General features: G+C 41.2%; 1 protein-coding gene across 2 annotated transcripts in view; it reads right to left on the bottom strand.

Moving 5' to 3' along the window:
• Positions 1 to 1,174: 1,174 nt before the first annotated feature.
• The window catches only part of ccdc71 (coiled-coil domain containing 71), a 27,596-nt gene continuing 6,546 nt past the window's right edge, over positions 1,175 to 22,224 (bottom strand). Inside the window, exons 2-3 of one of the 2 annotated variants that reach the window (XM_046028806.1) lie at positions 18,976 to 19,067; positions 1,175 to 4,794 (exon numbers count right to left, since the gene is read on the bottom strand). In XM_046028806.1, coding sequence (XP_045884762.1) covers positions 3,726 to 4,784 — 1,059 coding nt within the window. In that variant the 5' untranslated portion in view covers positions 4,785 to 4,794; positions 18,976 to 19,067 and the 3' untranslated portion in view covers positions 1,175 to 3,725. The remainder of the gene's footprint in view (positions 4,795 to 18,975; positions 19,068 to 22,224) is intronic. The other variant, XM_046028807.1, reaches the window with a different exon arrangement.

Here is a 22,224-nt window from a genome sequence, read left to right as displayed (position 1 = left end):
CATGTCACCTTAGCCTTCAACTCTGGACCATAAAATGCACAATTTGTTTTACCACTATCCCACCGATAAATATATGTACATAATCATAATAATAAACAGTTTTTTATATAGCACTTTTGAAAAGAAGACCTATTATGCTTTTCCATGTTTTATGACTTATCTACAATGTTGGATGTTCATGTTAAACATGGCCAAAGCTTCAATAATGAGATAAAAGTATTTAAAAGAAATCTCTGTGAGCCAAAACCTCAGATTTCCTCCTGTTCTGAATGCTGTTTTCAACAGCTTTTTCTACTAAGGGCTCTGTTCTACGACACATGGAGCTAGGTATTCCATATATGGTCATTTGCTCCGCACATCAACGCTCAGTGACTGTCTGTACCGCTCAGTGACAACAGCCTTATAACACGCTTCAGGCCTTGGCAGAATCAGAATCACAAGACAGTGGGCTTTAAGGGGGGGTCTTAAAGAGACAGGAGCATCTACAACTTGTTTCAGACTGGCTGAGATGAAGGCCTACACGAAGAGTCAGGATAAGATTAAACTTTCAATCATGCAAAGCAGCTATAGAGGAGTCACATAACTACAATATAGGACTGGAAATGCAGTATCATAGGTCTCCTTTAAAAGAAAGTGATCAATCACTTTACATGGTTGAACTAGGAACCAGGTTATTTCAAGATGTGTTTGAGAAGTGATATAAAAGAGGTCACTGATTCTGCAGCTTAAGATCCTTATGATCAGGGTGCAGCGAGTACTTGGCTGAAACGAGCATTTGGTGACAGATAATGTTCTGTTTACACGTTCTGATACTATTGTGATCTAAACATTGTTCTGAAGCTCAATTCTTCATCTTGCATCTTTTGATCAACCCAAATCAAAAATATCAGTCTTACATGAACAACTTTGTACCCATTGCATCTGCATCTGTACCCATTCCGGATATCGACTCAAATAGCTGGATCAGATAACACAACTTAATCAAGCACCTACAGCCAAAAACAGCCCAATGATGTTTGGCTTGATGAGACGGGTCTAAGAAGATAAATAATCTGATCACATGGAAATCTAATTATACTTCCTCAGCATTAGATTGTACTGTACCCACCGAAGTGAGTCACGTTATAGAAAAGGTCGTAGATGAGGAAAACAAAAAAAAAAAAAAAACTACACATTCTTTTTAGATCAGTTTTATTGAACAAAAAACATTTTCAAAGATCATGTAGGAAATACAATATTATACAAGTGTTGCACAAACAAGACTAACAGAAAGATCTAGAAAAGGGAATTGTCGGTGGTGAACATGACTGAGTACAGACCGATCAGGGAGGGGCACGAGGAAACCGAGAGACTCTGTCGGAACGTAAAATTCACCAGAACAGAGACGTGGAAATCTTTAAAGCCGACCACCAAACACTGATGTGGCCTAGTTTAAACAGGGCAACATATGACAATTCATAGTACGTGGTCCTAAATCAGAAAGCAGAGATATCCACTTTAAATCTGATTAGCCTGTAAGAGGCTCCACAGCATTCAAGTATGAAACAGATGTTTGGAAATCAAGTTTTATTTTTTACTGAATCTTTTTCATAGTTTTTGAATCTAAAGTCCTCATTAACTGGCCCGATGGGGGTTTAGTTTAGTTTCTTTTTTGCTAAAAAGAAAAAATAATAAAAATGTAGTTTGACGAACAAAATCTTAAAATCAAGTTCTGATTACTGGCTTTTCCCCCACAGCTTTCATTCATATTTCAATGGTCTTGAGATCAGTAAAAGCTCCGGGAAAAAAGTCAGTAAGTGGACTATGAGTTAAGATTTTCTGCTAAAGTATGGTTTCATAGATAAAAAACAAACTTTGGCGCTCAGTAACAACTTATTTGTCTTGTGGAATGTGGTTTGGCCCAAACATCTCAAACGAACTTTTTCGGGGAATACACAGGGTTTCTCACAGATAACATGAAAATGAATTCAGGTGGTTTCTCAGTAGAAACCCTTTGGAGAACACACAAGGCGGTTTGGCATGCTCATCCCAACCTGCAGGGGGCAGCAGCACTATCAGTCTATCAGGAAATAGCTCACAGGAAGTCGCTCCTCTTAAATGCTCCAATCAGAACTAGGAGAGGAGAAACTTGATGACATTCTTGTGCCAGTCATGTAATTCAGCACCAACGTTGCAAAGTTAGCACCTGTAGCAAAAACTGTGTGGGTTCAAAATAAGTCAAACCAAATTTTAGAAATTATTTCAAATATTTTCGTGTTAAGGGACAGGTCACAATGGAGCACTGTCACACTCTCAAAGTGCTTTTTTTTTGTTTTAAGGTGAGCCACAACCGTTTGAGAGCTGAGGGATTCAAGAAAGTATCGAGTAGATTTTGTTTGGGCAATTCTCGTCATCGACTCAAAACAGCAGAAATGAGTTCTGATGGGAGGTAAAACTTCCTGATGTGGCAGTTTTAAATTGAACTGTTGAGGAAACAAACCAGCTTGCAGTTCAAGCACAAACATGTTTAAATCCGCCAAACAAATGTCTTACATCAGGACCTCAACTGAAAATAGCTGGTTGCCTGTATAGTAGGCCTACAGAAATGTACTGGACAAACGTAATCTTGAATGGAATTATACCAGCAGCTGATGCTCATTTCCAATGAGTGTACATCTCGGTGTTTTTGTATCTGGTGTGAAACATCTTATGGGAGGTGGACCAGGACCATAACAGGAGTATAAGAATTTTGAGGGAAAAACCTTCATTCTGGAAAATCAACTTTGAATTTCTTGTATCTCAACATTCTCATGTTTTCCCACAATTAAGATTTAAAGCTTAATCTCAGAAGTCAAATGTCTTAACAAGGCTCAAGTCCTCTTCTATACTCAGTTTCCTGCAGTTGCTTTCATTGGTTCATTTTTGTCTAATCTTCCAAACAGTCAAAAATACTCTACAAGTCTCAGTGTGGATATACTAAACCAAAGGAACACTTTGTGAAGGACTGTAGTTCAAACAAGTAATGCAGCTTTCAATCTCTCTCTCCCCCGGGCCATGGGTTTGATTCCCTGCTGTACTCGCTCCCGGAGCCTTCCCGATTTCCAGTGGAAACAACAGAAATACAAAAAAGGAAGACAAATTAAACACATCTTTCTTTTTTCCTTTTGTTTAGTTCATATGTTTTGCTGGGTCCAACCAACCACTTTCCCTCTTTCCAGTGGAAAATAAGGCGCTGCAGAGTGACAGCACTGTTTTTACGTGCTACAAGTAAAAAATACTTAAAACAAAACAGCGCTATACTTCAAATGAGTTATAAATACGCTTCGAACTGTGAGCATCACCTAGTGCCTTGTTGAAGCGCACAAAATGCACCTTTGAACAGTCACAGTGGATGCTGCTTCCCAAACTTCATCAACATCGGCTAGCAGCTAGTCAGCCCGAAGCAGAATGATGTGTAGCGTAAACTAATGTAGACCATGAAAATGTACCAGCATTCGGCAGATACTCATTTCCCAGCCTGCTGGGAAAAGTAACAACTCACCCAACTTCAAATGCCTTTCAATCCCAAGTGCCAGGAACCAGAAATTCCACAGACAAACTTCTCTATCTCCAACACTCAGCAGAGATCACAAAAACCCATGTAAGACGTCTGCTATGAACACTGGGGCTCAGCCAGGTATAGGCTAATGGATGTAAAACACTAACATCTGCTAAAGGAAACAATGTGTGTGTGTTTGGGGGAATTGTCACTTATTCTGGTATCTGAAGTCTCTCAACACATGGTTGAGAGGTTGGATCTGAATAACTGGAGACAGGTTCACCTGCAGAATCTTCTGCGCTTTTCTGCGGGCCTCAGCCACCGAGCGAGAGTCATCCACCTTTACCACTTTCCATCTAAAACCATTCTTGTCCTTCCAGCCGTTTCTCTGCCTGGTCTGGTTGTTCAGTTCCTTGGGGCCCCGACTATCCCGGTGGAGGCCATTGCTCCTCCATCCATTGCTGGTTAGCTCCGTGTGAGTCTCTGGGAATGCTCGACCATTAGCATAAAAGACCGGCGCAGAATCACCAATGAGGGCGCCGTCCAATCGGATGGGACAGGACAGGCTCTTCTGGCTGAACAAGGCCACAGCTTTGGTGGGTGCCCCGCCACCATTCTGAGAAGGCTGAAAAGGTATTCCTGAAAGCGTTGGAGGGTGCTGCTGCTGTTGCTCAGAAGACGAGTCCCAGGAAGTGTGGATCTGGAGTCTGGCCGTGTGGAAGCCAGACAGGCCTTCAATGTTGGTCAGTCTGAGGCATGGCCGCACCTGCAGCGCCTGAGACATCTCTACAGTCCGACCGTGTGTCCTGCTGCAGATGATTGCACGATGGTCCACCCACATCTCTGGAGGGCGGACCCCTTGAATCCTGGGGTTGCTGCTCTCAGAAGTGTTCCAGGAAGGGTGCACCTCTCTCTTCTTGGCCTGGAGCCTCCGTCCCCTCCTCTTGGCAGTGGGTCTGACGTTCCGGTTAGGTGGCTTCAGCATGTCTTCAGTAAGAGGTTGGCTTGTGCAGGAGCGGTAGCCGTACACCTCCTTGCTGCGCAGCACAGTGGGCTTGTGGCCCTCCTCGCTCAGCTCCCGCAGGAAGGTGACCAGCTCCTCACTGCTCGAGAGGTCACGGGACATCGGGCTGAGGATCTTTAGAGCATCTATGAGGACGTTATGCCCCGCTGACGAAATCCGGGACCAGGAGTGAACCGCCCTCTGCTCTTCATTGGCAAATGCCAATGGCCGGCCAACCACGGGACCTTGTGCCGCGCCAGCCATGTTTCTAGTCCTGTCAGGAAAATACAGACAGCCTTCGGTTAAAAAGTATATCAGAAAAGACTATTCAAGAACTAATACCAATAAAACAGAGTGATCATCATGACCCTTCAATCTCTCCTTTTAGTCCGTGTTTTATTTTGCAGCCTTACTTCTTTTTTAGTCCCACTTTGCCTCCTATTTATTTTGAAGATGGTTCTGGAAATTAAAAGCATTTTGTGTATGAAGAATAAAAATGTAGGTTCCACATTAGTGGAGACATGTTTGATGTTTGACTCTCGCCTTTCCTGAACGTTTCTTTACCATCATCATCATTTCTAATGGTTCAGGGTGCTATGACCATCTGACCTCCTTACTACTCATTAAATGTGATCCAGAAAGTAAAGCATGCTCTGCAGCTGAGCTCACTACAAGAGGTTATTGATAAGAGTCACCTGAATACAAAATGGTAACATGAACGTGTACTGCTGCAGCTGTAAACACACAGGCTGGAGATTTTTAATAGGTAGATTAATGCTCGGGGGAGAAGCTAGTTTACTGTCAGCAGCAGTGTAATCAGACACCTTACATAGCCGGGCCAGCAGACAGTAACACAGCAATTATAAAGAAACAGTAAAGCTCCACATCAGTTGGCTCGTTACTGTGAGCTGACGAGCAGAAGCCACAGCAACCTTCCCTTTGTTCACCGCCAGTTCACCTTTATACCTTCCATCTTAACAACCCTCGTTAGCTACCATGGCTACCAGAATCTTTGGGAGAGAAGAAACGATGCCCCGGGATCCTCTCTCACCTGGTAGTTCAATGAGACTCGATGAAGGGAAATGGCTATATATTACAGTTAGCCTATCTTTTTTTCCCGCTCCAAAAACAAAAGGACACAGTGATTAATCAGAAACAAATAATTGTGTGATGATCAATAGTTCTCCCTCAAATAAATGTTGTAGTTTTGAGTTGTCAAATGGCCAAACAGTCTTGCAATCAATGGTGCAAATTTTGAGATTTTTAGTAATCATAGACCATATAAAACATGGACATAGTGCCCGTGACATCGCACGTAGGTTTCTGAAGAGCAAACGGTGCCGTTATATCGAGTTCAGTACACAGCCCTTGCTACAATTGGAGCTAAAGTGTAAGGTTTATCCTGAGGTTATAAGTCATCAGCACTTTCTCAATTAGTCAGTCTATAGAAAGAAAATTCTGCTATCGGGTAGGACTGGGCCGTATATCGGTATAATGAGGTATACAGATATAATTTCAAAAGAGATAAAATTAGTCAATACCGTTTATACCGATATAGTTTGATGCAGGGCTGAAACAATTCATCGATTAAATCGATTACTAAAATGCATCGACGCAAATTCTTTCCATCAATGCTTTGTTTAGTCCACATCGCTGTATAGCACACTGTTTCGCACAGACATTTATTACTGCCGCACATCGCTCTTACACTGTGTGAACACGACGTGATTATGATGCCGCTGTCTGAAAAGTGTAGGAAGAGAGAGAAAATAGCGAGGGACGAAGAAGAACGTGGGATTATTTCAAACTAAAGAAAACAACAACAACTCCGTGATGTCACAATCCGTCCACCATAAAATGAAACTTATGTCGCCTACCAACAGCACGAGAGCATCTGATCAAAAAGCACCCGGTGTTCTGCCAGCGGACCACAGACAAGGTAACAGCTACTTTAGCATTTAACTGAAATCATGATTGATTGTTGAGTTGAAGGCTAGCTAAAGTAAGCCGCAGACCTCAGCTGAAAATGTACACTTGTGCGTTTGTTGTTCTCCTGGTAGGGCCGTGAGTTGTAACCTCACAGTCATGAGTTAACTGGGTGTCAGGGAGCTGAACTTTATACAAGTTATACCAACGTTAGCACTCGGGTGATGTAAAGCAGTGGTCTAGTTGTTGGTCTGTTGATGGTCTGATATTTGCTGTATGACACACTATGAATTTCGAAAGGACAAATAAATATCTATATCTATCAATCCACACAGCTGATCCCGTTACCGTGGGGGAGGAGGGGCGCCGCCGCCAAGCAAAAGTACTTCTTAAACGATGTATCGATGAAATAATCTATAGAAGCTTCAAATAAATGTAAATGCTCCGTACTTGTATAGTGCCTTTCTAGTCTTTTTGACCACTCAAAGCGCTTTTACACTACACTACTACTGGTAGTCTTCTCCATCCCTGTCTTGCTAGGTAACAGAAAAGGCATGGTGAATGTGGAACAGAAACAGGAAGCACTCAACATATCCTGCAAATTTAGTATTAATTCCTCATCAGCCACAGCCTGTTGAAAAAAGTGGGCCAGATAATGTTTTTAACACACTAAAATTAGCTTTGTTAAACGTTAGGTCTTTGGCAGGAAAAACATTTTTAATCAATGATTTTATAATAACTTAATTTTCATGTTTTTAACTGAAACTTGGTTGGACCAAGATAACAGTGCAGCTTTCCTTATCGAGTCTACCCCTCCCAACTCCAGTTTTATGAGTGAAGCTAGAGAGGAGGTGGAGTTGCCATTTTGTTTAATGACTCCCTCCAATGCAAAAAGATGTCTTATGGGAATTCTGCTTCTTTTGAATATGTGGCTCTTCAGCTGAATTCCTCTTCGAGCTATTTTTCTAAATATCTACAGGCCCCCTAAATACTGTGCAAACTTCTTTGATGACTTTGGTGAACTGCTGTCTATAATCTGTATTGACTTTGACTGTGTGGTTATTGTTGGTGATCTTAACATCCATGTTGACAACCCCCAGGACAGAGGGACTAAAGAACTGTGTTGTGTTCTTGATAATTATGGACTGCATCAACATGTGAGGAGGCCCACACACAATAAGGGGCACACTTTGGACTTGGTCATCTCCAAGGGTCTGGACATTTCCAAGGTTGTGGTGACTGATGTTGCTCTCTCTGATCATTCCTGTGTTTTCTTTGAGAGTGCTATCTGCGTGCACACAAATGTTAAAACAGAGGTAATCACAAAACGGCATATCACTGAAAACACTAGTGAAAAATTGATTGAGGCTTTCTCCTCAAAACCCGCCCTCTCATGGGTCTCAGTCAATGAGCTTGTAGATCATTTCAGTTCTAAAATTACAAATGTTATTGATTCCATTGCACCAGCCAAGGTGAAGGTGGTCTCGCTGGTTAGAACTCAAAAAAAGTGTGTGTCGAAAAGCTGAACGCAGGTGGCGGAAAACAAATCTCCAGTTTCATTATGACGTCTATAAAGAGAGACTTCGCATTTCTAATTTAGAACTGAGAAATGCAAGGCGGTCCTTCTTCTCTGACATCATCACCAAAAACACTAATAATGCATGTGCCCTGTTTGCTACTGTCGACAGGCTAACCAACCCTCCTGTGTCTGTAGCCTCTGAACTTCTATCCACCAGGGCCTGCAATGAATTTGCTCCCTTCTTCACAGACAAAATTCAAACAATTAGACAAGCAATCAGTGCCTCCATGTCAGTAACAGGATATGTCTTGCCCCTGTGTCCACTTAAAAACAATTCATATAGCATGAGACAATTTGATTCTATTAACCATAAAAACCTGGAGGACATAATACAACATCTGAAATGCTCCTCATGCTGCCTTGATATTCTGCCAACAGATGTTTTCAAAAATGTTTCTAAATGCATGGCCTCAGATTTACTACAAATTGTTAACATGTCTCTTCTCTCAGGTTTTTTTCCCCCACAGGCCCTGAAAACTGCAGTCATTAAGCCACTCTTAAAAAAGAGCAATCTGGACAGTTCACTAATGAGCAATTATAGGCCCATATCAAATCTCCCATTTTTAAGTATAATCACTGAAATGGCTGTTTTTCAACAGCTTAGTGCTTTCTTGGCACTAAATAACTGTTTTGATGTTTTCCAGTCAGGTTTTCGACCACACCACAGCACTGAGACGGCTCTTCGACCACAACATATTACTTGACAGACTTGAAAACTGGGTTGGACTTTCTGGCACAGTACTAAAATGGTTTGAATCCTACTTAAAGGACAGGGACTACTTTGTGTCTATAGGTAATTACACATCTGAGCTGACAAAAATGACATGTGGAGTTCCCCAAGGCTCCATTCTGGGACCTCTTTTGTTTAACATTTACATGCTCCATACAGGCGCTGAGTAACTGTATTGAGCAGATCAACGATTGGATGTGCCAGAATTTTCTTCAATTAAACAAGGATAAAACTGAAGTTATTGTTTTTGGAGCCAGGGAGGAACGATTGAAAGTCAGTGCTCGACTTCAATCTGTAATGTTAAGAACCACAAATCAAGCCAGAAATCTTGGTGTAGTCATGGACTTAGACCAGAATTTGAGGAGCCAATTTAAGACAATTACAAAGTCAGCCTACTATCACCTGAAGAATATATCAAAAGGATTAAAGGACTTATGTCTCAGCAGACTTGGAAAAGCTTATCCATACATTTATCTTCAGTCGACTCAACTACTGTAACAGCATCCTTACAGGACTCCCTAAGAAATCCATCAAGACAGCTGCAGCTAATTCAGAACGCTGCTGCTCGAGTCCTCACTAAGACCAAAAAGGTGGATCACATCACTCCAGTTCTGAGGTATTTACATTGGCTTCCTGTATGTCAAAGAATTGATTTCAAAATCCTTTTGTTAGTTTATAAAGCACTAAATGGTTTAGGGCCAAAATACATTTCCAATATTCTGCTTCGTTACGAACCATCCAGACCTCTCAGGTCGTCTGGGGCAGGTCTGTTTCTGTTTTTATTGATAACTTACACTGCACTGTAACTTTTACTGTCCTGTTTTCTTTTTCGTTGTTTTTAGCTTTTTATCATTGTTTTTAATTAAATATTTACACAGTGAGAAATGAGTAGGTAATTGAGTCGGGGGATTATGGGAGTGAGATTGAACAGAGTGAAGGAGGTGGTCTTAAATCTCACGCCCGAGTGATTTGCAGGAACCTCTGTCCACCTGTAAACGCGCAGGTGGGTCTAGAGTATAACTGGATCAAAGTGGCCTGCTGACAGACATGTCCTGGTTTCTCTGTAGTGTCCGAGGGTTTTTGGAGTTTCAGTGGACCCAAAGATTGCAGTGGACCCAAGTACAGACTAGCTAGAGAGAGTGGATTAAGTGTACTTCTCTGTTTATTCTTTTTTCAGAATAATTGTAACTCAATTATTTGCTCAACCCCTCAGCCTGTTTTTATTTTCCATTTAACTCTTTTAACCCTGATTGTAACAATGTAACTTTTATTATATTTTATGTTGCTTTTAAACTTTTTTATATTTCCTTGTTGCTTTTATGTTTTATGTAAAGCACTTTGAATTACCTTGTTGTTAAAATGTGCTATACAAATAAACATTACATCTGCGTTCACCATTCACTGAGCTCAAGTGCTCAAACAGAAACTAACATTCACACACATTCATACACTGGCGGAACAGCCACCAGAGGCAATTCGGGGGTTCAGTATCTTGCCCAAGGACACTTCGACATGCAGCCTGGAAGAGCCGGGGATTGAACCGCCGACCTTCCGATTAACGGGCAACCCGCTCTACCTCCATATCGCCCAGCCATACTATGGGGCCCTACCTGACTCGTGAGCCATGTAAACAATTTGCCATAGCTGCATAGTCACACCTGACACCACAGTACTCTCACTACAATCCTCATTTAAAGAGTCTGTCTCTGTAATAAGCGTGAATTAAATGGAAACCTCTTCTAGACTTGCCTTGAAAGTAATAAAAATCCGGTGCTGGTTTGAATGGACCTCTGTGCACTAACTCAGTCTACAAGTCTGTTCAAAGTCGCTGCCAAACTGCTGGGTCATTTTGTGGAGCAGCAATTGTTCCATTAGGGCCTGAGCTGCTTGTATATGATGCTGCCTGTATTTCACCTGGGTCTGTGTCACTTGCTATACATGTGTGTACTGGGTCTGTGCTAGTACTGGCTGAGGCTAGATGTGGATGAACTGTGCTTGTACTGGCTGACGACCCAGCATCTACTCTACTGACAAAGTTAGATATAGCCACTGTAAATTATAGATAACAATACTTGTAAGATAAATATTAACAGCCCATTCAAACTGCCCCCCCCCTCCCAATTTCCTTTAATAGATTTTCAAATATAAAATACTATTTGTACTATGACTTAATACGTGATGGTTATTATTTACTGTCCAAAGTATGGGATTATTTCAAGCTAAAGAAAACAACTCTAATGTTACCGTCCGTCCACCTTAAAACAAAACTTATGTTGCCTCCGCAACAACACGGCGCCGCCTGAAAAAAAGCAGCCGGTGTTCTGCCAGCAGACCACAGACAAGATAACAGTAACAGCAACTTTAGCATTTAACTAAAATCATGATTGATTGTTGAGTTGAAGCCAAAGTAAGCCGCAGTCCTCAGCTGAAAATGTACACACGTGCGTTTGTTGTTCTCCTTTTTGGGCCGTGAGTTGTAACCTCACAGTCAAGAGTTAACTGGGTGTCGGGGAGCTGCACCTTTTTACTCACCTCCAGCTCTCTCTGTAGCTCAGACAATCCCCTCTACCTACGTGTGCTAATCCATCCTTTCACACAGATTCTTTGTCTTTATGGGTTGTGTGAATGGCACGGCCATCGGCCGATGCTGAAAGTCGTGTAGTCTGCACGAGCCTGTAGTATAACTTGTATAGCATTCGGGTGATGTTTGGTCTGATGTTTGCTGTATGACACACTATGAATTTCCGAAAGGACTAATAAATATCCATCATCTATAAACGTGCACAGCTGATCCCGTTACAGTCGGGGTAGGGGGGTGGCACCGCCGCTGCCTAACAAACGTACTTCATAAACAACGCATCGATGAATGGTTGAAATAATCTATCAAAGCTTCGAATACTAAAATCATCATTAGCTGCAGCCCTAACTGGCTAGCTAGCTCAACTGTCCACAAAGAAGAGCTGACATCTCAGTCGCCAGCTGCCTTCGACACAGGCGGAGCTTGATTGCGACAGTTTCACATGATCGCTCCTGCTTGTTGCTCCGCCTGTCTGACTGTTGCTCAACTCTCATTGTAAATGATTAACTGGGCACATCAATCACTTCCTGTCTGAAAAGGACTTTGGTGATAGCTAGCTTTCAAAATGCTCAGACCACGTAGTGAAACCATTTTTGCTGCTGTTGAAAATTTGTCTGGCAAGTATTGCATCATCTGATCTGCTTTTCTGATCTGCCTTTTTAGAGACCACCGATCAAACTAGTTAAAGCCATTATCTACCGATTACAATCGGTGACCGATCGATGGGCGCGCCCTTAATTGGCGGTCAAAGTGCTTTCACCCAAAAAGGCATGATGCAGTGGCAAAGTACCAGGGTGTGCTGCTCTCCTCTCTCATCTATGTCATAATTGCTATGTACATTTTCAGTATTCAGAAATGAATAACTGTGAATAAGGTCAATTTGTGTGCTCAAAACTATCCGCCACCTTCCAGTACTTTGCACTTGTATATATAGTCCAAGGACCTCGGGCCTCATGTATAAACGGTGCACACAAGGTTGCATACGCTGGTTTTTACACACCTGTGGGATGTGTAATAACGGACATGAAGTGAGAATGTGCGGGCCGTCCTGTTATCTCTTGTCTGGCTCAGTCAGTTGGTGACGCCAAACTATAAAGTACTGAAACTCGCCAAATGTTTCAAAATAACCTTTGCACTCCAGATACTGTGCTATGTCTATGAAAAACATAATTATGTTTATAGTAATAACAGTTCTTTTATGTGGATATGGATGTTTAATATCAAAATTTAATTCAATGTGAGATGAATAGGAATAATGATAAACATTTAATTTCACTTCATAAAACTACTTACAGTTCTACTTTACCATAGAAGAACTGTAATTAGTGGATAGCTAGTGAGCCATAACTATTCCAAATGGCATCTTTTAAATGTAAAAGATAAGCCATCTCAAATTGAATCCCGCTCAGCATTTTTTCAGCGGCGTCTCCCCATCATATTCCCCACCCCGGAGCACAGACAAGACGGCCGGACTGTAGCTACTGACACTCATGGTTGTAGAGCACTGCAGCTGTGGATGCTGGATGATGCCAGGATATGCCAGGTGGCAGGAAAGTCTGGCTTGCCATTTCCTGATATTAAATGTGAATAAACTCCTTTTCACCTCAACATTAACTTGGCTATCTAATGAAATTATTGTCAGTTGTAGAAATCCATCAGATATCATTTTTTTGACAGTTCACATTGTTTAAATGTGGACCATATCAGACTCCAGTGTCATCCACAGCCTGAGATCTGACCGTCCCAACTCAGGTCGCACTCCAAAAAATCCAATCTGTATCGGATTTGGAACACAAATGAAAGTAGCCCAAATCTGAACTGGAAAAGATCCGATTTCATGTGACTTGGGCTATTCACACCGTTATAAAAAGATCAGATCTGAGTCACATATGAACAAAGAAAATCAGATTTGGGTAACTTTGGCCTGCAGGCTGAACGGAGCATTGATTGCGAGTTGACTTACTGAATGTACTTATTTTAACCATGTAGTTTTGTTGTCAAACTTTAACAACATTAATGATATGTTTCTTATTGTTACCATGACAATGAAAGTCACCTGACTGTCACCTGACTCCTTTCCTGCATGTCCAAATCTCATGAAATGCAGCATCTGTAACGGCGTTAAATGACATGCGAAAAGCTTATAATGTGGCAACATGGCAAGCTAAATGTCCTCTGAAAGTGATGTGCTATTTATACGCCATCCCATGTGATATCACGTTGGGCGCGCTGAGACTTCGCAGTGGCTGTCACACAGACACTGCCTTCTACAGTCACTTCACCAGGCGCATCGTCACCACCTGCACGCAGCCTGTGTTTTAATTGTTTACACAACCATGCAATAGAAGACAAAATAGTGCTTTCCTGGGTTTGTGGTCTCAGCCTTGTCAGTGCCTCCCTCCTTCTGACACTATGCCAAACACGCTTGTTTGCTCTGACAGTGGGATCCAATTATTTTACGCCTCCACCTTTAGATCTGACCACTTTTTTAATTTCATGTAGCCTTCTGTCCTGTTTGATGAACTCACTGCAATAACCACAGCAGCAGCAGCATGTTGCCTCTCGCAGCGTTTTCTTTTGTTTGTGGCCCCAATGCTGTGGTCACCAAACAATACAACCCTCTGCCAAATCCACAAGCACCTCGACTTCTGTGTCAGAAAAATTATTTTCCTTGGTCTTCCTCTCAGTTGTGATTCACTGCAAAAAACCACTGATCTGCACTCTCATTTCTATGCTTCAATTTTCATGAGGTGCTTTGTATTGACCATTTATGGTTGAATGTCGGTGTGTATAGGGCTAGATATGAGGCTGATCCACGTGCGCACATTTCCTCGTGGACTGATTTATAAAAGGAACAGATGTACAGATGTGCCTGCAGATGTGCATACGCAGTTTTATAAATCTGATCATTTTTTGCCGCATGCATTTTTTGCTTTTGTGCACACAGACACTTTTAGTATGGATCCTGATGATCCTACACTTTGTATTTTTGACACCAATACTGTTTTCATTCACTAATTGTTTCCAATAGCAATTGTTACACTTCCTGCTGTTGTTTCATCATCAGTTAAAAGCCTTCTGGTGGGCATAATCCCTTTCTTCCCCTTCCTGGTAGATGTTTTTAATTTGAAACATTGGTAACAGTAAGTGTTTCCCATCATGCCTAGTGCTGTTCAGAACATGCTGGTTTATAGTTTAACCAATAGTGGCCAGCTGTATTTTTTAGCTCTTGTCCCCTGTGTTGTCATTAGGTTAGACGTTGCTGAGAACTGCTCTAATTTTCTAGAATATGTCATAATTACCCCGCGACCCTGTACGCAGGATAAGCGGCTGACGATGGCCCAACCCTAAACTGCAACCGTTTTTCAATGTGTTTATTATTGTTACTTTCACAGCCAGTGCCACCTGACTATCTGTCACCTGACTCCATCCTTTCCTGCTTGTCTAAAAATCCTTTTTACAAATTCCATTTGTAACAGTGTTAAAAGGACACTTGAAAAGCTTAAAATTAGAGCCCGACCGATATGGGTTTTTGGGGGCCGATGCACATATTAAAGTGATATAAAGCCGATTTATGAGCCAATATTTTGAATTTGACAATTTGGATAGTAGACCCCTTTACTGTATAAATTACACTTAGAACAGGCCAATATTGAAAGCTGTTCTGTATGTGGGCTATAATACCTTTTCCTAAATGGATTATGTTAATAAAATGGATTACAGTCTCAAAAACTTAACATGTAAACAATTGCACATCAATAAATATTTGCTGCAGGAAGGTGCAACTGTAAACAGATGGCTGAAAGAGAATAAGTATAAGCTGAGTATTTTACCTTACACATAATCTGCCCTAATAACTACTTTCAATGTAGCATATTCACATCTAGTTTATCCTGTACCAGCACTCTATAATAATATCCAAAGCTACAAGAAACCATTTCTCAACCACCAGCTGCCTTAAAAACATGCCGTCTACGATACAGTGAGCTGCATCTAATACTACATGATACAATACAACGAGGACTTCCAACTTTGAGATTTCATTTAATTAACTGTATAACTATAACCAGAGTCGTTACAGCTGTGTTTCACATCTCCAACGTCACACGAAGAGGAGCAACAGGAAGCAGTTTTAGTTTCTTGTTAAGCTCACGTTTATTTACATGTCCGCTCTGGTTTAATTACTGCAGACAGGTGACTCAGATATATTTAGAATGCGTCAGAAACTGCAATTTAACGGCTCATTAATATTAGTGCTCCTCTATTGATAAACACGGCATTAGCTTTGTGGCTAATTTAGCAATGGGCAGCGTGAGCTGCTGTACGCGATTTAAGAGAATATGTAGAAGTAGTGATGAACTAGGGACAAATGACAGGACCGTTTGCTAGAAATGCCACTGTTTCAAATAAATCGACAATCGCATTTGTCAGCATCGTAGATTTCAACACCCAACTAAAACCCTGGATATACTTGCTTTTTTACAATGTGTAGGCGAAGACAGGCGTCAGCGAAGCAAACTGCATCGTTAACATACTTGCCTGCGTACTTTGCGTGTAACTGGAGGATTAAACCTGAATCCACTAGGGGGCATACCAGGACCAGATCATCCCTCGCCAACACTGGATTATTTTCCTTGTCAACCTCCGAATTTGCACATCATAAACAAACCGAACAAAGCAACTCTCGAGGGGGTTGTGATATGAGACATAACGCTCTTGGTAATTGCGGACTAGCTCCAACAGTTTTACTGTAAACATCCCGCCATAAATCTCCTTTTTAAAGTCTGCTGTTGACCTTCTTCTTTTGCCTTTAATGACGGTTGGCAAACCGACTGCATACCGCCACCACCTGGGCTGGTGTGTGGAACAGTAGAGTGCTGCTGACCTGCCGGTCAGGTCGACATACTGCCCCCACGTTCATGTGCGGAATTGCATCTCGCAGACACGCAGCGTTAATTTCTGGAGACGTGCACGACCTACGCTCCAAAGGAGAGCAGGATACGCGTGGTAGCCATCTTGTGTACGCGAACGCGCAGCTAGACTGGAGCAAGATGTTTCAGAGTGGTAAGTTATTCATTAGTAACAAATTTGTTACATTTTAACAGTGCGCTCTCTCCATCGCAGTAACAGCTTTGCCCATTGACTGCCTGAAGGGTATCTAACGTTAATTTCAGATTTAGTTTGAGGGCATGCCACACTAGCCGCTAGACAAGCATTATGCCGCTAAATGTTGTTTCTAGAGCAGCAACATTGATGTTTACAACAGCAAAATCACTATATGTAAACTCAATATCTGACATCACAATAGTGAGTGACGTTTATAAAGAATAAAAACTCATATCACTCGTATCAGTCCCTCCTCTTCCTAATGTCTGCTGTTATTCACTGCCTGCAGGTAACGCTACCTGGTAGAGGGAGGAGCGGTTGTTGTGTCTCAGCCAGCAGCTGAGTTTTTAACAATGTGCCAAATTTGAAGACTACAGACCAGTCTATGCTATAGACACACAGCTTTCTATTTAGCTTGTTTTTTTATCATTTGGCTAATGCCAAGCGAACGTTAGCTGTGCTTGAATAAAACATACAGAATGAGAGGCTGAGGACAGAGCAGTTTATATGAACCTTTTCTACATATTTACCTTACAGACCGTTGTATTGATAAAGTATTGTCTTTTCACTCGCAAAGGTTTTATTGCAAGTTAAGTTACTTACAGTAACGAACGTAGCTGTCGTCAACTCGAGTAGTTTGGAGATAACTTAACTTCATCGTCTCCACCTCGATGTCTCTCTGCTGGCCACTGTGTGTGTGTGTGTGTGTGTGTGTGTATGTATGAGGAAGCCGACAGAGAGCAGCAGAGGCTGCAGCCTGATGATAAACAGACCCGGGCCAGTTTAATACCGCGTTTTGGTGCCATCAATAAAAAAAAAAAAATTGTTGTCTTATCCATTGCATTTCAAGTTAAACCAGATTTGACGCTTGAGACAGTACGTTACATAATAGAACCCGCTAGTTTATTACACACCATCATTAATATCAACGGGCTACTAATGATTTTCACTCGCACACTGTGCAAGCACAGCAGCACTCAACACTTGGCTAGCTTCCTCTCCTGATTCTTCAAAAGACATCTACGTGACAGCTGCTGTTATAAGAGCAAAGATTAGGGCAGGTTGAGTGAAAGAGACATAGCAGTAGAAAGCGGCAGTAAAAGTGAGCATAGGAAAAGATTAGCTGTAAGTTGTCAATCAGCCAGTACATGTACGGTGTAGGTCACATTGTGTCAGTTAATAAAAGTCTGTTTCCCAACTGCTGGAAAAAGGAAGGCTGTTAGCCCTTGCAAGTATCTCCCCTGGGCTTCAGACTGCGGTCTGGAAGCTGAGCAGAAAAGCTAACAGTACGTCTTTTGGCTGCTATGTAACTAAATTTATAGGAAGAAACATTAATTTGCTGCATGACTTTACTTTTAAGCACCTGCAGTGGAAAAGGGCTGTGTGTGCATAAATGTGTTTGCTATATACTGCATGTATATTTTTTAATACACACAAAATCATATATCATGTCATATGGAGCTGCAGAATTTCCAACAGTAACTTGGTTAGGATCTGGCTTGAAACGTCATGTTTTGTATAGAGTTCCTGCTCTGGCACATCAAATGAATCCCCCCACCCACCAGGCACCTAACCAATTATTTTTCGTTTGTGGCGGCTCACTAACTGCTCTGTAACCACGCAGCTGCAGGCAGCAGCTGCAGGCATTTTCACTAGTACGGTAACCTGGATGAGAAACAAAACTATTACCTTTTATTTTATGCATTTGGTTTCATACTGCGGTCCAGTTGCAACATCATGCATGTGTTCTTTTGTGCCAAATTATTTCTTTAAATGTTTTTTTTGTCAGTGCAATGTGTCTTTCCAGCTGTAGTGTTAAGAAGTGGGTCTTTATTCAGTGAGTCAGGGTGAATTACTGCCAGCATGGCATCATGCTAACGCTGTTGGTGCATTAAATTCAGTTAAACATGCTTGTTTCATAGACGGGTTTCTTGTATACAAAACACTACTGGATGCACCCACATTCAGGGGGCAAAACCGCTTTGGTAGCCGGTAGTTGACTGTAGTCAACTATTGCAATCAATGTATCTCTCGCATCATTTGTAAATTCTTGTTGACACAATAATAGTCATTTCAGTTGGATCTGTTAGTTTTTGTTTCATTTGCATGTTAATATAATATGCACGACTGCAAGGCTGCAGTGTTATCAGTTTGGCTGGTTGTTGACTCCTAAGGTTACTTATTGTACCAAGAAAGCGTGCATGTCTCTGTGATGACGTTGCACAGAAACCTGTCTACAGAGAAGGTCTATACCATTATCTGTGTAATCTTATTTACAGAGACCCAACAATTCCCACCATGAGCAATCACTTGACGACAGTGGCAAGGAAAGACTCCGTTTTAACAGGCAGAAACCTCAAGCAGAACTTAGACTTAAGGTGGGCAGCCATCTACCTCGACCGTTCGGGTTGAGACGGAGCGGGAGAAAGCAGGAGGAAAGAGACACACAGTGGAACAATGCAAGTTTTCCATAGAGATGAAGAAGGTGGTGGTGGTGGAGATAGTCTGATTATTATTATTATTAATACAGACTAACAATTGTAGCAGCTGCCGTCAAGCAGGAACATGGGGGCAGTAGGTGGCTTGCAATCATAGATCCAGACTCCGCAGCGCCGGAGGTAGAAATACCTGCGACAGGAGGAGAGTGAGAAAAAAAGCACAAAAGTACAAGAGAGGGAAGTAGTCGAATTAGTTGGAGAGGAATGAGGAGACCTATGGAATAGTATTTTCCACAAATACAAAAAAAAATTGTAGATAGGGATAGACAAAAGAATAATTATCTCAATATAATTTATTTCAATAACAATATAACAAATGTTCAAAAAAATTCAATAAATGTTTGATTTTATTCACTTGAATCATACATGAATTAGGACTTTTTTTATTAAGATGTTTATTTTGTTGAGGTGAAAGGACAGAAAAAAGCTTTTACTTAATTTGACTCATGCATATTTTTTGACAAAGATCTTATCATAATTAGAGCCCGACTGATATGGGATTTATAAGTCCGATACAGATTTCAATATTTGAGGATTTTAAAATCCGATAGCTGATATATCAGCCGATATTCTTTTCCCTCCTTATTTTAATAAACGCATGACATAAACAACTATTATCCTAACATTTGTTATGTTGAGACCTCCCCAAGATACCATGACATAATGCCGTTTAAAAATAAACAATTACAACAAAGTATATTAAAGTTTTGAATAATAGTCAAATGTATAAAACTACAGAAAACATTTAAAAAATAAAGTACTACTACTGATTAACATTAAATAGTTATGTATTGTGGGGGCCAGCAAAACAAACTATAAAAAATACCAATATAGTACTACTCCTAAAAATAATACCACCATATCTCATCTCCCATGTCATTGATATAATAATGATAAACAGGGCTCTCCTACATAAATAAAATTATAATTATTTGCCTATTTATTTATATATAGATATTATTTCTTTTATTTTTTTTCGGGGGGTGGGTCATGCAGTACTTATTACATACAATCTGCCACAATAACTATACATCTAGTTTATCACCTGCACTTTGTTAATTATATCCAATGGTACAGAAACCATTTCTGGCTCTATGATACAGTGACGCAGAGGAAACGCTGCCCTTAAATTAATCTAATACTACATGACCGTCTACAACGAGGACCTGCAACTGTGTGTTAGATACTCGTTCAGCTCATGTTTATCCGGTGTAATCATTTCTGACACGCCGACTGTAACTAGAGATACTACAGTTTAAACGCTCATTAATGTTAGCCTCCTCCACTGATACACACGGCATTAGCTTTGTGGCTAATTTAGCAACAGGTAGAAATATCTGTTGTGAGCGATGTAAGAAAATATTTAGAAGTAATAAATTAGATATAAATGAGTGAATCTAATTAAAGGGAGACCGATTATGCTTTTCCACATTTTATGACTAATCTACGATGTTGGATGTGCATGTTAAACATAGCCAAAGATTCAAAAAATGAGATTAAAACATTTATAAGAAATCCCTGTGAGCAAAAACCTCAGATTTCCTCCTGTTCTGAACACTGTTTTGAACTGCTTTTTTACCAAGGGCTCCATTCTATGTATAGAGAGCCTAAGTCCCTCCCCCTTCCTGTGGACCACCACGTACCAAAGCACTTTTAATTACCTTGTTGTTGAACTATGCTATACAAATAAACTTGTACGGTAGGGACCACAAATATTTTGATCCTGTTTGAATTGTGCCCTGAATTACACATGATGTTTGTCAATTTATAAGATTTATTTTAAAGTCAAGAAATAAGACTTTGAAAATACATAATTACAAAGACCACAAACCCAAAAGTTGCGTATGTGACGACGTAACTGTCTCTCTCAATGACTGAAACTAACGTCAAAAAACTTACATGAGAGAAGGATGTGATAACAGGACAGAGTCGTTGGATTAAACACATCAGGTGAGATATTTCTGCGGGGAACACAGCTAAGTAATCCAGCTAGAAGCAACCAAGCAACGAACGTTAGCTAGCATTACCACGCTAACATGTTGTTGACGCATATTGTGCAAGATGAGAGATGTAGTTCGTTGAACAGATTTTCACACAAAACGACATGTAACTTTACTGTTTTACAACAAACTGCGACTTCCTTGACTTGGGAAATTGTATTTTAAATTGACCAACATTATGTGTAATTCAAGGCTCACTTCTTACGGGACAAAAAGATAAGTTGTCTCTTACCATTGATTACCGTACATATTTTTTCCGAAATTAAGTTTATTTCTGACTTAGTGTCCACCAAAGCGTTTTTTCTGATGCCAGCGTCTATTTTCAATTTATTGCAATGGGAGCGCTGCGTTTTTCCAAGCTGGTAAAAATGCCGGGAGTGTGAAGAGGTGCTGAGCGTCCTTTCCACACTGGGTGCTGAGCGTTTTTTTCCCCCAATCGCCGAGAGTTGAAAAATTTTACACTTTGGGGAAAACGCTGCGCTCGTCACTGTCACTTTTTACAGAGCCATTCAATCACAGTGCAGGAGGGTCGGGACAAACACCGCACCGAGCACATCCCATCTTGAATGAAATGATGTGCCTACTTGCCAAGGTGTGTACTCGCCCGCAAAATCTCATGAACCAAGTACGTACAGTATGCGCTCTCATATTTCAGCCTTCTCTTCATGCAGAGCAAAGGACGAAGTAAGTAGGCCTACATACTTTGTGGTGACATGTGGCTTAAAGAGACAGGAGCACCTACGGCTTGTTTCAGACAGAGGCAGAATGGTCAGTCACATGGTCAGAAACAATGCTCAGGTAGGCCGTGGCATTTAAATGATGCCCAATTGGCACTAAGGGGCCTAAAGTGTGCCAAGAAAACATCCCCCACACCATTACACCACCACCACCAGCCTGCACAGTGATAACAAGGCATGACGGATCCATGTTCTCATTCTGTTTACGCCAAATTCTGACTCTACCATCTGAATGTCTCAACAGAAATCGAGACTCATCAGACCAGGCAACATTTTTCCAGTCTTCAACTGTCCAATTTTGGGTGAGCTCTTGCAAATTGTAGCCTCTTTTTCCTATTTGTAGTGGAGATGAGTGGTACCCGGTGGGGTCTTCTGCTGTTGTAGCCCATCCGCCTCAAGGTTGTGCGTGTTGTGGCTTCACAAATGCTTTGCTGCTTACCTCGGTTGTAACGGGACTGCCGCATACTGGATGTTTTTCCCTTTTCACACCATTCTTTTTAAACCCTAGAAATGGTTGTGCGTGAAAATCCCAGTAACTGAGCAGATTGTG

The sequence above is a fragment of the Micropterus dolomieu genome, linkage group LG18 (assembly GCF_021292245.1).
Source record: "Micropterus dolomieu isolate WLL.071019.BEF.003 ecotype Adirondacks linkage group LG18, ASM2129224v1, whole genome shotgun sequence".
NCBI classification, from domain to species: Eukaryota; Metazoa; Chordata; class Actinopteri; order Centrarchiformes; family Centrarchidae; genus Micropterus; species Micropterus dolomieu.
This window is presented reverse-complemented; position numbering and strand designations above follow the sequence as displayed.